Source organism: Pelophylax lessonae, assembly GCF_965119305.1.
Source record: "Pelophylax lessonae genome assembly, chromosome: 13".
Taxonomy (NCBI): domain Eukaryota; kingdom Metazoa; phylum Chordata; class Amphibia; order Anura; family Ranidae; genus Pelophylax; species Pelophylax lessonae.
In genome coordinates, this window is record NC_138780.1 from 191,583,613 (window position 1) to 191,601,170 (window position 17,558).

Here is a 17,558-nt window from a genome sequence, read left to right on the forward strand (position 1 = left end):
CATCACAATAAAAACACTGTCTATGGTATTAAATTTATTTATTGCACTTCAGCACTTTTTGGGTTTTATTTTATCACAGACTAGGAGATCTTGATCTTTTATGACCAGAACCCACTTGATATATAGCACATATATTTTTTCAATTTTATGGGACACTCCCCTTCTTATAATTCTTTAACAGTGAATGTATGCACTTTATCTCTTTTAATTGCACAAAGGTAGCGCCGTTTACAACCTCTCTTTGCACTTTACACGTATACGGAAGTCGAGCCGCGAATGAAATCACTGTTCAAACCACACATGTGAGGTATCGCCGCGATCGCCAGAGCATGAGCAATAATTAAAAAAAAAAGAGCTACACTCTACCTCTAAACTGGTAACCGTTAAAGCGTTGCCTATTGAGATTTCTATTGACCGTAGTTTGTCGCCATTCCACGGGTGTGCGCAATTTTAAACAGTAACATGTTGGGTATCTATTTACTCGGCGTGACATCATCTTTCACAATAAAGAAAAAAATGGGCTAACTTTACTGTGTAGTATTTTTTAAATGCAGTGAAATGTGATTTTTCGTAATTTTTCCAAAAAAATTGTGTTTTAAAGACCGCTGCGCAAATACCGCGTAACAAACAATATTGCAACATTTTATTCTCCAGAGTCTTTGCTAAAAAAAATATATATAAGGTTTGGGGTTCCAAGTAGTTTTCTAGGAAAAAATACTGATTTTAACTTGTAAACAAAAAGTGTCCAAAATAGGGCTGGGGCTGAGAAGATTATTTTTAGTCACCACGCTTCAACACATTCATTTATCTATTGAGTTTTATCATTTTTTTTTACCACTATATTTTCATTATTAGATATATTTACACATATATTTTGAAAGCGCAGCACTTTTAATATAATTTAAAAATATTCACTGTTACTGTACTAATGACATTGGCAGGGAAGGGGTTAACCCAGGACCGATCAAAGCGTCATGTGTGAGCCTAGAGAGTGCTTTCTAACTATATGGGGTTAGGGACTTGTGGAATTAACACAGAGACCTGTGTTCCTAAATAGGAGGATCACAGGCGCTCTGTGTTCGTTCTAGAGAGAACAACGGTCGGCTGTGTTTACAACAGCAGACCGTCGTTCTCTCTCCACGGGGAGCGATCGCAGGTGGCTGGCGGCAATTGCGGCCGCCAGCCCCGTGGATTGGCATCCCCGCTGCCTAATGGGGGCAGGCGAGCGCCCAGGAGCGCTCTCGCGAACCGTACAGGTACGGCGGTTTCGCGCTGCCGAGACAGCCGGGCGGTCGGCAAGTGGTTAAAGACATCCGTAGATGGTGCAAATTTCTTTCCTGCAATTACGGGTTGCAGGAAAGAAAATCTATTTTCTGTCCCGCAGAGCTATCGTGTTCTCCCAGCGGGGGGAGCCATCCTGGCCGGGAGAACACACAGAGGTTATTGCTAGCGGCTATACCTTGACAGGCTGGTTATACACAAGTTGATAGATCTACTTGGGTACATTCAGCCTGCCCATACATGGTTCAAATCTCATCCGGTCCCTGCTAAACCGGCTGAGATTCAAAAGGTCTATGGCCAGCTTAGGCCCCTTTTACACTTGTGTGACTTCAAAGTCGCACGATTTTACAGCGACTTTTTGATGCGATTTTGACTGGGCTTATAATGTCTCTTCCTCAAAACGCATCAAAATCGTGCCAAAAGTAGTGCAGGGACTACTTTGAAGTTGGTGCGACTTCAAGTCGCACAGATATGAACGGGGTTCATTGGAAATAATGGAGAACGACTTTGCAGTCCCAAATCGCATGACAAGTCGCACAAGTGTGAAAGGGGCCTTAGTGGGTTACAGATAATGGATTATGAAATAAAATGAAGAGCGACTCTGTACCAGATGGCACATAATAAGATATTCTAATGCTTCCGCACTGCACAAGGCCAAGGAAGGAGAAGCAGAATGCGGAAATCCTTGGAAATAACTGAAGATTAGCTTAGACTTTTCTAAACTGGCCTGATGGATATTTCTATTCGTCTGTCTAAAATCCTCGATACAAAACTTCCCATGTGCACATCGTACCGAATTCAGCTCATTCTGCAGTTGCTGGTTGAAGCTCCGGACTTCGTCCACTTGACTCTCAAGAGCCAGAATTTTGCTTTCCTTAATAGCCAAAGTCGTCTTTAGTGTTGATTCAATTTTGCTCTCCAGGATTTTGTACTTCCTGCAAAACAAAAACACATTAATGAGCGGTTCCTCTATGCATGTCCACACATTGTCATTTAGAACTTGGTATGCAAGTAGGAAAGCACCAGCAGAGTCTGGGACAAGGGGTGGGCACAGGCAGCTTGGCTGCCCTGGGCACTGTGGTATCATGTGAGGTGGGGGGGCATCACAAGAAGATTGGGGGGAGGGGAATTGTGTTGGAAAGGGGAATTTGGGGGGCTGCAGGGGGTAAGTATTGTTCTAGGAGGGGGGACTTGTTTTTTGGGGAGGGGGCGTGTATTGTTCTAGGAGGGGGACTTTTTTTTTGGGGAGGGGGGCGTGTATTGTTCTAGGAGGGGGACTATTTTTTTTGGGGAGGGGGGGCGTGTATTGTTCTAGGAGGGGGGACATTTTTTTTGGCAGGCTCTCTCAATGAGACTCGTTCTGTGCAAAGCACAATGAGTTGCTGACTTGGTTTTACAAACAAACCCATGTGACCACAGGATCGGGAATGAAAGCGGTTCTGAGATCTGTCAATCACAGCCTAGAATCGAGTTTCCTCAGCATGGAGAATCTTGCATGGGATTGTTAATCTACATGGTGCAGTCGGTGTTCGATGCCTCTTACTTCTCAGCATTGCTGTTCTCATTTTGCAGCATCAGCTCTTTATTTAACCCAATCTTCTCCAGCTCCAGGCTCAGCTTGTCCAGCTCGCTAGACATTTGTTGGGTCTTCAGCTTTTCCAAGACCAGATCCTGCAAGAAAAAAAAAAGTTTGAATGAACAGCAGAGACAAAGATAAAAGAACAGAAGCGGCTAGGGAGGCCATTTCCAACTGCCTGAAACTTCTTACACTAACAGTAAAGCTGCATATACGCTAGTAGAGTTTCAAACGCAAACTTGTAAGAATAATCTTAGGAAAATGCGAATGAAAATTCTCAGAACATTCGAAAGTAGTTTAAGATTTCCTTTGCTTTTACCATTCAGTTTTAGAATGAAGACCACTGGAGACTCAGGAGGGGGATCTGTGGCAGGGTGCAGATATTTAAAGGCACTGAAGGGATTGGTGTCCCTGGCGTGGACAGAAACAATTGAGTTCTGGACCCAAATTTTGGAAAAAAGCACGTTTGGAATTGAGGCCTGATTGTGCTAAGGTCAGGCCTAGTATCTCCCTCCCCTGCCGTTGGATCAGACACCGTGTGTCTTCTATTGGGTTTCCCCCCATTCGGGGTCTGGACACACTCCTGCTCCACTTCCCTTTGGAAGTTTAGGACAGTGTTTCTCAACTCCGGTCCTCGGGACCCACCAACAGGCCAAGTTTGCAAGATAACTAAATTACATCACAGGTGACATCATTTGCTGCTCAGTGACTGCAGTATTCTAGTCTGCATCTCCCCAAGGTAATACTTAAAATCTGGCCTGTTAGTGGGCCTGAGGACCGGAGTTGAGAAATACTGCTTTAGGAGACCACCAAACAATCTGTGGTGGAGCAATTCCCTCTGAGACCATTATTCAGCTATTCACCCATCTGAACCCTCTTTACAGAGTACCCCTGAGGAAGCTATCCTGAAACATCCCCCGCAACTGCAAAGGGGGAGAAGAGGGAAAGGGAGGGGCAACAGGGGGGAAGCCCGGGCAGTAGGGGGAAATCGGCACCGCACATAGTGATTAGGGTATGCCCAGGCACACCTTATGGTTCTTGCAGTGTGGTGAGTACCAAACCTCCAACCTGGAGCTAAAGTTGTATTTCCACATTAAACCCTCCCAGATTCAGGGAATTATAGACTCTCAGTAGGAGCACTAAAGAAAAGATCTGTGCCAACAAAAAGAAGACATATGCTGGCCTGTCAATGGCCTATTATCTTAGTTTGACCAGGTTTTTTGACAGATTTTCCTGAAATCTTAAAAAGCATATAAATTTCAGTCAATATGTTCAGCATTCATGTCACTGGCCATTGGTCCAAGCGCATTATTCAGTGTTCTGCATACCTCTCTTAGCGTTGCTAGTGTTCTTTTATCTACGGTCAGCTGCTGCAGCAGATCTTTGTTCTCCTTCTCGAGCTCTCGAGTTCTAGAAGAGGATTCTCGCAGCTTGGAAACCTCCTTCTCTAGTGTTCGGTTTTCTTTCTCCAAGTCGGCCAACTTTACAGTGTTATCGTCCAAGATGGCATCTTTAAGCTCCACCTGCTGCCACAGTCTTTTTGATTCCTTGTCTAACGTCTTCTTGTCCTTCTCCAGTTGGGTTAAGTCCTGCTCCATCACTTTCTTCTCTTGTTCCAGCCTCTCCAATCTCTTGTTGGAAATCCGAAATTCCTCCAGAGTCTTCTGAAGCTCTTTGTTTTCCTTCTCAGTGTCCTGAAGCTCAGTTTCTAGCTCCTGGAGCTTCTTGTTGCCAGCCTCAAGCATCTGCTGAAGCCTCCAGTTCTCTTCGCTCAGGCCTTGGTAGCTGACTTCCAGGCGTTCAGACTTCTTCCCTAAGGTCTTTAGCACTTCAACGTTCTTCTGAAGCTCTTCTTTCTCTTTGTGAAGATCGGCATTTTCTCTCTCGATCTGCGTTATTTTTGAACAGGAGAACCTCATGGCTTCCACTGCTCTCCTCAGTTCCAGATTCTCCTCATCCAACTGTTTGTTCTCACTTTCCAACACCTCCAAACGAATTGAAACATTTTGCAAAGTGTCCAGAGATTTCTTCAGAATTCTATTTTCTCCTTCTAACTTGCAGTTTTCTTTCTCGAGAACCTCCACCTTCTCTTCCACGATCCTCACAGAGGACACTTTCTTGGTCAACACTTCATTCTGCTTCTCTAGCCGATGGATTTCCTTGCCCATCTCTTCTACCCTTTCTACCTTCTCCTTCACCTGATTATAGACCTTCTGTAGCTGCTTCTTTTCATGTTCCACCTCGTTCAGCTTACTGCTGGTGTCAGTGATTGTTTCATGCAGTATTTTATTTTCCATCTCCACGTCTTTGACTCTGGAATCGGTGTGGTCTTGCGCTCTCTGTCGAAGAGCTGCCACCGCCTGGGAGAGGTGCTTGTTTTCTTGTTCCAGCTCTTTAATCTGAAAAACAAAGCACATAATCTTTACAAAAACATTTCATGCTATTAAAGGGAAAAGTCTTATAATAAAGACGGCAAAACTTTTTTTTCATTTCAGATAGAGTAGGGCTCTCCAAACCAAGGCCTAGTACGAGATTAATTATGGCCCCCATATAGGGTCAGTGGCGTATTCTCAGACGTGTGCACAGACTTCATGATTCAGGTCAGTTGGCCTCAACCTCTGATAAGGACCCTAATATAAGTGGGGATCTCGGATAGGAACCCTGATATAAGGGGGGGGGAGCTCTGATATGTATAGGGGGCTATGAAGTGGTAAGGAAGCTTCTGGTGTAAAGGGGGGGGGGGGACTCCTGGTGTAGGGGGGGGGATATCTGAATTAAGAGGGGGGGCAACTTCTGATGTAAGGGGGGAGGAGGGACTTCTGATGTAAGGTGGGGGGAAGGAACTTCTGATGTAAGGTGGGGGGAAGGAACTTCTGATGTAAGGTGGGGGGGAGGAACTTCTGATGTAAGGTGGGGAGGGAGGAACTTCTGATGTAAGGTGGGGAGGGAGGAACTTCTGATGTAAGGTGGGGAGGGAGGAACTTCTGATGTAAGGTGGGGAGGGAGGAACTTCTGATGTAAGGTGGGGGGAGGAACTTCTGATGTAAGGTGGGGGGGAGGAACTTCTGATGTAAGGTGGGGAGGGAGGAACTTCTGATGTAAGGTGGGGGGAGGAACTTCTGATGTAAGGTGGGGGGGAGGAGGGACTTCTGATGTAAGGGGGGGAGGAACTTCTGATGTAAGGTGGGGAGGAGGAACTTCTGATGTAAGGTGGGGGGGAGGAACTTCTGATGTAAGGGGGGGAAGAACTTCTGATGTAAGGGGGGGGGAGAACTTCTGATGTAAGGGGGGGGGAGAACTTCTGATGTAAGGTGGGCAGGAACTTATGATGTAAGGTGGGCAGGAACTTATGATGTAAGGGGGGAGGAACTTCTGATGTAAGGTGGGGGGCGACTTCTGATGTAAAGTGGGAGGGAGGAACCTCTGATGTAAGGGGGGGAGGAACTTCTGATGTAAGGGGGGGAGGAACTTCTGATGTAAGGGGGGGAGGAACTTCTGATGTAAGGGGGGGAGGAACTTCTGATGTAAGGGGGGGGGGGAAACTTCTGATGTAAGGGGGGGAAGAACTTCTGATGTAAGGGGGGGGGGGAACTTCTGATGTAAGGGGGGGAGGAACTTCTGATGTAAGGTGGGGGGGGGGACTTCTGATGTAAGGGGGGGAGGAACTTCTGATGTAAGGGGGGGGAGGAACTTCTGATGTAAGGGGGGGAGGAACTTCTGATGTAAGGGGGGGAGGAACTTCTGATGTAAGGGGGGGGGAGGAACTTCTGATGTAAGGGGGGGAGGAACCTCTGATGTAAGGGGGGGAGGAACCTCTGATGTAAGGGGGGGGAGGAACTTCTGATGTAAAGGGGGGTAGGAACCTCTGATGTAAGGGGGGGGGGAGGAACTTCTGATGTAAAGGGGGGGAGGAACTTCTGATGTAAAGGGGGGAGGAACTTCTGATGTAAAGGGGGGAGGAACTTCTGATGTAAAGGGGGGGGGACTTCAGATGTAAAGGGGACGAGGAACGTCTGATGTAAGGGGGGGGGGGGGAGTCTGATGTAAGGGGGGGGGGGGAGTCTGATGTAAGGGGGGGGAGGAACGTCTGATGTAAGGGGGAGGGGGGAGTAGCATTTGGTGTATGAGGGAGGGGGAGGTACTTCTGATGTAAGGTGGGGGGGACTTCTGATGTAAGGTGGGGGGCGACTTCTGATGTAAAGTGGGAGGGAGGAACCTCTGATGTAAGGGGGGGGAGGAACTTCTGATGTAAGGGGGGGAGGAACTTCTGATGTAAGGGGGGGAGGAACTTCTGATGTAAGGGGGGGAGGAACTTCTGATGTAAGGGGGGGAGGAACTTCTGATGTAAGGGGGGGAGGAACTTCTGATGTAAGGGGGGGAGGAACTTCTGATGTAAGGGGGAGGGGGGAGTAGCATTTGGTGTATGAGGGAGGGGGAGGTACTTCTGATGTAAAGTTATTTCTCATAGAGCTGTTATTCATACAATCAAATTTTATTTTTTAAAACAGTTTTTTTTTTCAGCCTACAAATATTTATGACTTATGAGATGTGGCCCTTGTACTTAAAGGGAGGAATATAACCCCTGTCAGGGTTTTCTTGGGAATCGAGTCCCATTGGAAAGATTTCTCACTTTGTCTCCATCAAAAACAGGAATTCCTCCAAAGTGAAGGAATCCCTTGTTGTCCAGACTTGGGTCCCCCATTGGAAACGTCTCAAGACGAGTGATCTCATTGGAAGATTTCCCTTCTATTGCTTTTCTGGCAGAAACCCAAAATGTGGGATTTTCCGGCGGCAACCCAAAATGTGGGATATCCCTTTACTATCTAATAACAGAACAGATAGAAAGTGTGAGAGTCTCCCTAATGGGGGCCCCAGACAGCAATTAAACCTGACAGGGGTTCTAATCCCTCCTCACGCTATCCTAAACCTAAAAAAAAGTTTATCCTTTAGTTACACTTTAACAGTTAGCCAGGCCCACCTGCTTGCCCTTCTCGGACTTGACATTCTCCAGAACCCGAGAAAGTTTCTCCTTCTCTTTCAGAAGATCCTCACTAAGACTCTCCAAGTCAGCACTGCTCTGCCTCTCCTTCTCAATCTGCATGTGAAGATCCTCCATCTGTAAAAAGAATAAGGAATGGAATTCAGTTCATAGGTTTGTTTGGTAACAACTGAAAAATAAAACGCCGTATTATTTTTATTGTAGAAGGAATGCCACCGGTGCTGGTAAAACTGCCAAAGGTGGCTGCTTTGAGGAGTCAACAAACCTAGAGGACATTTTGTAATCCAAATTGGTTTCATTTTTTAATTTTTATCTCAAATATTGTTTATTTGTTCAATGCTTTAATTTTAAAATACATGAAGACATTAAAGGGCAATCTTTTTAATACAAAGTAGAAAAATAGGGCTGCTCTAAAACTTGTGACTGGCAATGCTAAGGGAGCAGATGCACCTAAGCCCATAAAGGTCAGAGGGCTATACCCAGTGTGCTAGGACATGGTCATCCAGCACCCAGGGCAAAGATGCCACCGCCCCAGTACAGGACAGTTCCACATTTATATTTAGCATTTTGACTGCTTTGAAGTGAACCATTGGGATCCCAATCACATGACTGACCAGCATTATCCTATTAAGAAGCAGCATTTTGCAGAGTACACTATAAAGCAGTGGTTCAGTGGGCCATGGCCTAATTCCTCCACCTACTATAACCATAGTGCCTCCAACCTTCTATACATGCCCACAGTGCTCCAACAGGCTGCTGCAGACCTCCAGCCAACTATACTGCCACTAATCAGCAACAGTATGCCACTGTGCCTCCCAAACTGCCACAGTGTCTCCTAGCCCCTTTAGCGCTCTCCAGTCTCTCACAGTGCCCCTGCAAAGCCCCCTGCCCCCACAGTGCTTTCCAGCCTGCTGAAGAGCCTCCAGCCCCCTATAGTGCCCCCAAACTCCAGCAGTGTCCCACTGTGCCTTACAACCTCCCACAGTACCTCCTAGCCCCTGTGGTGCCCTCTATTCTCCCACAGTGCCCCTGCAAGCCCCCCAGCCTCCAGGAGAGAACCCCTGCCTTCAGCGTCCACAGTGCACCCCAACCTCCCACAGGGTCTCCTAGCCCCTGCAGTGCCCTCTATTCTCCCACAGTGCCCCTGCAAGCCCCCCAGCCTACTGGAGAGAACCCCTGCCCTCCCAAGAGTCCTTAGTGCACCCCAATCTCCCACAGTGCCTTTAGTCCTCCACAGTGCCTCCTAACTCCAACTGTGTCCTACTGTGCCTCCTAACTGTCCATGGTGGCTCCTAACCCCTGCAAGCCCCCAGCCTCCTGGAGAGACCCCAGTCCCCTTTAGAAACCTCATGCCCCAATTGGGGCTACCAAGTCTGCTGCAGAGACCCTTCCAGAACACCTTGCCCCTCCCCCAATGGTGATATCCAGCCTTCATCCAGCATTTCGATACATATCTGGCATAGCAATACATTTTATTTTCCTGTTGGGGCATGAAGAATTTACCAGGCCTTTGTCTCCATAGGGTTGAGAATAGCTGTCCTAAAGGACCACTAGGTTCTATACCACCAGCTTGCATTACCAGGCCCTTTTCTCCATAGGGTTGAGAATAGCTGTCCTAAAGGACCACTATACCACAGCTTGCATTAAACTATTGGCTGGTAAAATGCAGAGTGCAATATGGAGTCAACACTCTGCTATCTGCTCTTCCATTTTCAAAACAGCCCCCTTAGAGCCATGAGGTTGGCAGTATCTCAAATTTCCTGGAACCCACCTTCTTACTAAGCTGCTGATTTTCCTTCTCCAGCTCCTGGCCCTTCAAGCTGCTCTCCTCCAGGCTGATGGAAGCATCCCTCAGTTCCTGAATGATGTTCTGCAGGGACTGGTTCTCCTTCTCCAACTTCAGGATACGACTGGAGGCCGACTCGTTCAGCTCAAACACAAATGACTTTCTGGCTGTTAAGACGAGAGAGAAGTCAGCATTTTACATACGTGGATTTCACCCTATAAATTATATAGGCCTAAAAAATGGGTGATTTGTTCAGTTAAGCACCCACTGTCTCCTTAAATTGCTGAAAATAAATAAGAAAAAACACCTTTTTGCTGCAGACAGTGACAAATTTTGGACAATATTCCGGGGAATGCAGAGTACCCCAGGTCACATGAGATACTACAGGACAATGTGTAGATCAGGGCTGCTCAACCCGCTATCTCATGCTCTGGGATGGCGGATCGGCAACCTGCTGACTCACCATCCCAGAGAATCAGAGTGCATGGAGGCAGCAGCGGAGGAAGCCAGCAGCTGTGGCGGGAGCATAAATCGCATAAGCTGATGCTTCCTCTGTAGCGCCGGCTCCTGTCCCAGGCAGAGTAATAAAAGTGAAGTCCACTTCACCTGGGACCTTTCTAGCAGCCTGGAGGGAAATGTCAGCAGAAGCTGGAAGAGGAAACGAAGGTCAGTGTATTAAAGTGGTTCTCAAGCCTTAAAGGGTTTTTGCCTTAATGCACAGGTGTCAAACACGCGGCCCCCCAGGCAGTGGTGTATTTTGGTTTTGTGCTGCCATAGGCAAGACTAAAATTGGGCGCCTCCTATGTAAATTTGCCCACCCGTTCCTGTTTAACCGATGTGACTCCCTCCAAAATTGAAGGACAAAGAGTCCCAGCAAGAACCCCTGAGAACTCATGAGAGGGGGTGGGAGAGAGAGGGTGTGGGGGTGGGAGAGAGAAGGGGGTGGGTGAGGGTGGTATGAGAGAGAGAGAGAGAGAGAGAGAGAGAGAGAGAGAAAGAAAGGGGGGGGGATGGGTGAAAGAGGGGAGGGAGAAAGAGGAGGGGGGGGTAGAAAGAGGGGAAGGTAGAGGGGGGGGCGGGGTCAGGGTCAGGGAGTCACAGCTGTGACATCACTGGTTGCTAGACACCAGGCAGCTCTAGCAACCAGTGGCCAATAGAGTCTCAGGTAGAGGTGGCTATTTTGCCACCCCAGGCCTGGGCCTTGTCAGCCTAGGCCAAAATACATCACTGCCCCCAGGCCATTTCATGTGGCCCTCGCACCACTCCTGCATCTGCGACACCCCCCTTGTCTCTGCCCCCACCTTCTGTAGTCGGCAGCAGAGAGGACAGAACTCCTTTGCCAGATCCTGCAATCCTCTGTGCAGCTGCAGAAAGGCTCATCTCTGCCCCCCCCCTTCTCAGCAGTCTGCAGCAGAGGAGGGCAGAACTCCTCCTGCAGATCCTGCACCTCTCTTTGCAGCCGCAACACCACCTTGCCTTTGCCTCCCCTGGTCTCAGCATTCAGCAGACTCTGGAAGCTGACTCCAGCCCTCCTGGTTCTCCTCCAGACCCTGCACTTCTTCCCAGATCCACCCGCATCATCTTCCTGGCAGCAGAACAAGGTAATGGGGTGCATTGTGATGTAAGGAAGGGTGGGTGACTTTTGACTTCTGATGGTGGGGGGGGGTTCTTGAAATCCCATGTAAGGGTGTAAGGGGGCGTGGGTGCTCTGGACATCTAATCTTACAGATATAACCGGCCCTTTGAGGGCAACCATAATGCTGATGCGGCCCGCGGTTAAATGGAGTTTGACACCCCTGCCTTAATAGATTCTATGCCTTAAGGCAGGGGTGCCCTAGGATATTGCTCAAAAAATGCGGACTTTACCTTCGCCTAGGCACCATGGGCAGAAGAGGGAATAACAAGGGATTAAATCAGCTGATAAAAGCACTTAAAACCTGAGGGTTGGGGATCACTTTAAGGGCTCACTTTGGGGGTTAAGTCTAAGCTCCGGGAATTTAATTACGTTTATAATTAATTAGGTTTAACTCTACTATAAAATAACTCCATACAGAAAAATCTCACAGTCACATGCAGGGGGAGATGGGAGAGAGATGTGGGTAATATGGAGGATGACACTTGGGACCTGTGTCGGTCGCCTGCACCCCTGGTTTCAGTATCGGCCAGGCAGAAGCTCTCACCTTTTTTTGGTACGTAGAGCTTACAGAACGCCAATCCAATTACACAAGTGGGGAAGTAGAGACACTCCCTTTGCCCAAAGTGTGAAAGGGAGCATGGAGACCTTTTACACATGCTATGGAAATGTCCTAAATTGTTTTGATACTGGTCAGAGATAATAGGCACCATTTTCACGGGTCTATGGTTTTCAGCTCTCCAGGGACCCATTGGTTTGTCTCCTGGGGGGCCCTGGAGGTGGAGGCATTGAATCCAAAGACCCATGTGGCAGTGTTGAGACTACTTTTTATTGCTCGTAAAATAATTGCATGTCATTTAGATATCTCCAAATGTCCCGACCAGGAAGCAATGGATAGAACGGGTAAACGCATATCTTATCAGTGAGAGTTTGACATATCCGCATCGTAAGGTACCCAAAAAATTCTTCTCTTTATGGCAGCAATGGCTTGATATGCTGGGCTTAGCGACACACCAACTGGTTCTAAATAGGCTATTAGAGGGCCAGTGTAATAAAAACAAGGATATTCTGTCAATAGTCGAAGGGATCGTGTGCCAGGCAACCCCCCCTTTTTTTTTTGCCTTTGTTTCTTTCCTTTTTAGTTTTCTTCCCTTTTTTTCTAATTTGTACTCTTTACTTTTATATAAAAAGCAGAGTTGTATAAAGTACTCTAAACCCATACTTGAGTAAAAGTACAAGTGCTCGATCAAAAAGTGACTTGAATAGAAGTACTAAAGTATTCAACATTTTTTGTACTTAAGTATTGCAAGAAGGTTTTTTAAAAAAATTTGCTACTCAAGTACTGAAAGTAAAAGTACCAGTAGTTTTGAAAAAGAAATTGCTACTCAAGTACTGAAAGTAAAAGTACAAGTACTGTGTTATGTAGTTATTAAAGAAAGAAGTCAAAAGTTTGAACATCATATTGTTTTTTATTATTTCAAATGCAGCTTTTATTTATACATACAGTTAGCATTTATTTTCGTATGCGCTGATAATACACATGTTTTGAGCTTCATGAAACCTGCCATCTACTGTTCTGGCAGTGGTAATTTTTATAATTGTAACGAGTAACTATGCAGCACAAAAAAAAATATCGGAGTAGAAGTATTGAAATCATTGAAAAAATGTAGTGAAGTAAAAGTGGAAGTAGGAGAAAAAAATTCTACTCTAGGAAAGTACAGCTACCGCCTTTCCGTACTTAAGTACAGTAGTGAAGTAGTCCTACTTAGTTACTATACATCTCTGATAAAAAGAGGTGTGTATTGCGGTAAGAATTGTTTACGCCGCTGTTTTACTAATCTGCTAAACGCTATTGGAATCGTAATTGACTCAGGTATTATATGTGTGGCACTACTCCCTTGGGAGCTGCTGGTTACGGGTTCACCTGGGTTACCCTTAGCAACAACATGACAGTTTAGCATTCTCAAACTGCTTTGGCTCAGTCAGGAAACAGTCTAGGAGCTTTGATTTTTGTGGTTTTATTGAGAACTTGGATAGGAGAAGGGAATGAGTGGGATACTCCCAACTTGAATAAACTATGGACAATTTGCTGGAACGACCAAATATAGCTGAGTGCGGCAAGACCGCTGCTTCACCTTGTAACTTGCAGTGAAGAAGACATTAATTATCTGTATTAGATAAGCTGTACTGTACTGTAGAACACTCTTCAGGGCCCTTCCTGGCACCCCCTTTGTCCCTATTCTTCAGGGTTCTCTACACGGCACCCCCTTTACTGTAACACTCTCTGTGTGAGCTAGCTCCCTGATCCCCTGACTTCACTGGAGTGATCCCCCTTCCTGGGCAGACCCTTTGGCAAAACTCCTGGTACTCATGGACACTGTTTTTCCCGAGAGACTCTGCCAGCAGCTCCATTGTCAGCTTCACGGGATCCTTTGCAGTTTAGCTCCACACCTGGTTCACTAGGCTGACGGCCTAAGACCACCTTCCTCTCACACTGCAAGAGGAGAGACAGCCATCCACCTCCTCCTGGGACTCTGCTTCCCGCCAAAGATGCCCTGTCACATGTCCCCTCGGTATTTATGGTCAATCTCAGGATGCACTGCGGTGGTGCCCTCCCACTGGGACTGCCATAAAACCTGATGTGTCACTGGCTGGGTTTCCTCCACTGTCCAACAAAAGCTCCCTCATTGGATACAGTGGGGACACTCCCTCAGACCCAGTGAATTACACCTGGAAACATGTAACAAGCAACCTAACAGATCAGGCGCCACTGATAAGCAGAAGAAGCATTAAATGTGTTTACTTAGCACCTACCTAGGAGGGTGCTACATATGCTTTATACATATTCTAGCTGTTTAGAAGTACATTAGCACACTCTGTTCAAAAGTGATGGTCTTGTTCACCATCATTTTGCTTCTCCTGTTGTATTTTGTACAGCTCACCTTTCTTACAATACACTTTATTTTTCTTGATCAAAAAAAAAAAATTCTACTATAAATGCACCCACTTAACCCAATTACTGAAGAAAGCTTTTCAATTCCATATACCATGAATTAAAGAACCCCACATAAAGTCAAGTGTGCCTTACAATTCATAGGATGGGCGCCATGAACATAACTGGCTCTGTCACTAGGGGGAGCTGCTGTGCTACATGTGGTCAGAGGATACAATCCAGATTTTTTGCTAACACTTTTTTTCTATGTAGCGTCTGAAGCTGTGCACTGCAATTAAGAAACAACCTGATCCCAGAAACCAGAAACACGATCCCTTTTTCTTTATTTGGGCTTCTAGTGAAATTCAGCACCAGGCACTGACCTGGGGAGGTCGGGCATTCTCATTTCACTCACAACCAACAATTAGTTCTTCAGTATGTAAAGGGTTAAAGTTTGCATCATAGAATGCGGTCTTCCCCTTACGTGACCCAGAACACAAAACTACTTGAATGGAATGATCAGGATAAGCTTGTTCTCTTATTAAAGCTCACCTGTAACACACAATGACAAATGGCATGGCCATTTTGCTGGCCAGGACCATTATTGCCATCTCCCTGATCTCAGGTGTAAAAAGATATGCATAGCTTTCCATGTTTAAAAAAAATAAAAAAGCTTTTTTGCCATTCCTTTTCCAAACAAACATATTTGTCAAATAAAAAGGAAAAGGAACACTTACCAGTCCCACCGCAGAATCCTGTAATAGGACTCAAACTTCACCCATCACGGCGGGCTCCATCAAGGACCTTCAAGGACCGGGTCCTCCTGCTGTAGGAGGCCACTCCCTTGGACCTGTAGAGCACCCTGCCGGAATCTCCTTGGGTAAGATTTTTAAGCAGGGTTCCATTTCCCAGGGTCCAGCGCCCCGAAGGACCACATTACATGCTAAACCTCTGAGCTTCGGTTACCGAGGCTCGGGTACCATCCTTTTAGCGCTTAGCCTTTAGAATGGATCCGATAGATCGCCCCTTTTTCTGGGACAATACCAAATTTTGGAGAGCTTTAACAGCCATGACCACCACCTTCAAGACACTGGTGAAAAAACTGATGTTGTTCCTGTATGGGAGGGGTTATATAGGAGGAACTTCCTGTCTATTGGTTGCCAGTGTCCATTCACCTGAAGGTAGCATATAACCCAAGTAGTAATTATTACCAGCTCGGTGTCCCGTGATGTACGATAAAGAAATATATATATATATATATATATATATATATATATATATATATATTATATATTTTTTTTTTTTTTACAGCCTTCAATAGCTATGATTTGATGGGAAGGTAGGGGTAATCCCCCATCATGGCCGGTCCGGTCAACTACGGCAGATTGCAAACGGAATATCCCAGCAATCTTGCCAATGACTGTAAATTGAAAGCCCATATTATTTCCCTTGTTAATGATTCCACCCTTCTTTCCCTCTATTTGTTCCTTTTAACCCCCCCCCCCAAACTTCTAAAACCACCCCCTCCTCTTTCAAGGTGATCACCCCAAACGTGCACAGCATGCATCTAGTATCCAATGTAATCTCTTCACCTCCTTCAATGACCTTAATCAACACGGATTATAAAACTAATTCGATAAAGGATTCTGCAGATCATTTTCACTTGTATTATAATATATTCCCATTAATAAATCAATAAATATACAGCTACTAACACAAAGGTTTGATATACAAAACCACACAGGGGCGTAGATCAGGGGGGGGGGGGTTCAGGGGGGTCCAATCCCCCCCCCCAGAGCATCGGTCAATTTCACAGCAGCTAGGCTAGTGTAGCCTATCAGCTGCGGGAGCCGCACTGCCACTGGGAAGAATACCTGTCCCATCCACAAGGCTGACAGGCAGGGCCCGGCTTACATTGAAGCCATGTATACTATTTGATTCACAATTAAAGGTGCCTGCTGGGGGCGCTGTATATGCTGTATATATTTACACATCACAATTTGTCACAGGGTGGCAGGCGTGATAAATATTGTTCTCTGGGTACTCAAGGCTGAACCCCCCCAAGAACAAAAATGATCTACGGCCCTAGCGCCACACTACCGTCTAGAACTCTTCCAGGAAGACAGAAGTAAGCAATCAACTTTGCAGCCGTCGGAACACAGAACAGACCAAAATAATCACATGCAGCTCAACTGATTACAGTGTGGCAGTAACTAAATTTATCTAAGCTAGCACCTATCTAGTAGGGTGCTACATTATCTATTAGGGGGGATCCTTGTTTTATGTGAGCAGCCGAGCTGAATCGAGTAAGCTTACTGAATTAATGTTATCTCCTTCGCACCTAATGAAGACTTACTTGAAGTCCCAGAACCACTTGGATACGTTTTTCGGAAGATCACTAGACTAGTGTCTGCCCATCCAATGACTATCCAACACAGTGGAGAGGAAGTCCATTATAATACCCATTTTGGGATTCCAAGGGGTTAAAAGGCTAGCCTGGTACAGGCTGATACAAGGCCAAACTTCCTTCTCAGTCTTTCCTCAATTCAAAGCAGCAAAGACTCTTTACTGGAAACATGATAACCAAAGAGGACTGGGCTCAAAGGGCTCCTTTTCAAAGACCAGTAATCCTGCAGAGAAAGCCATTTTCCACAAGCTAGGTTATTTGTTATAGTCCACATGTATCAAACACAAGGCTTGCAAGGCCATTTCATGTGGTCCTCCCCACCCTGTGATGCAAGGGAGGGTAGGGAACTCTTGACTTCTGATGGTGGGCTCTGGACATCTAGTCTTACAGAGAATTGGCCCTTTGAGGGCGATCATAATGTTGATGTGGCCTATGATCAAATTAAGTTTGACACTCCTGCAGGGCCGGTGCTACCATTAGGCGAACAAGGCAGCCGCCTAGGGCGCACTGCCACCTAGGGGGCGCAGCTATGGCCAGTGCCACATTCCTCTCCTGTCACCTACTCATCCCCGGTGGATGTCACCTCTAGAGAGGGGTGCTGTGTGGGCAGGAAGGGGGTGTAGCGTTAAAGGGGACAGTGTGCAGGAAAGGGGGGCAGTGTGTACAGAAAGGGAGGTGTAGGATTAAAGAGGGGAGTATATACAGGAAGGGGGTGTAGGGTTAAAGGGGGGGCAATATGTACAGTTTTTTTTGGGATGGGGGTGCAAGTAACTGGTCTTGCCTAGGGCGCAAAATAGTCTAGCACCAGCCCTGCACTCCTGTTACAGTCATTTGCTGTAGACTCTGAGCTCCGATGAGGAGAGAGATATGGATTTATAGAAGTGGTAAAGACATTAAAGGCTTTGCACAAGAACAGCAGCACCATAACTTGTGAGCAACTCCTG

General features: G+C 46.4%; 1 protein-coding gene across 2 annotated transcripts in view; it reads right to left on the reverse strand.

Moving 5' to 3' along the window:
• The window catches only part of CCDC88C (coiled-coil domain containing 88C), a 197,499-nt gene that overhangs the window by 59,658 nt on the left and 120,283 nt on the right, over positions 1-17,558 (reverse strand). For both annotated transcript variants that reach the window (XM_082275437.1, XM_082275436.1), the window contains exons 13-17: positions 9,628-9,809; positions 7,836-7,973; positions 4,186-5,256; positions 2,825-2,952; positions 2,075-2,216 (exon numbers count right to left, since the gene is read on the reverse strand). In XM_082275437.1, coding sequence (XP_082131563.1) covers positions 2,075-2,216; positions 2,825-2,952; positions 4,186-5,256; positions 7,836-7,973; positions 9,628-9,809 — 1,661 coding nt within the window. The remainder of the gene's footprint in view (positions 1-2,074; positions 2,217-2,824; positions 2,953-4,185; positions 5,257-7,835; positions 7,974-9,627; positions 9,810-17,558) is intronic.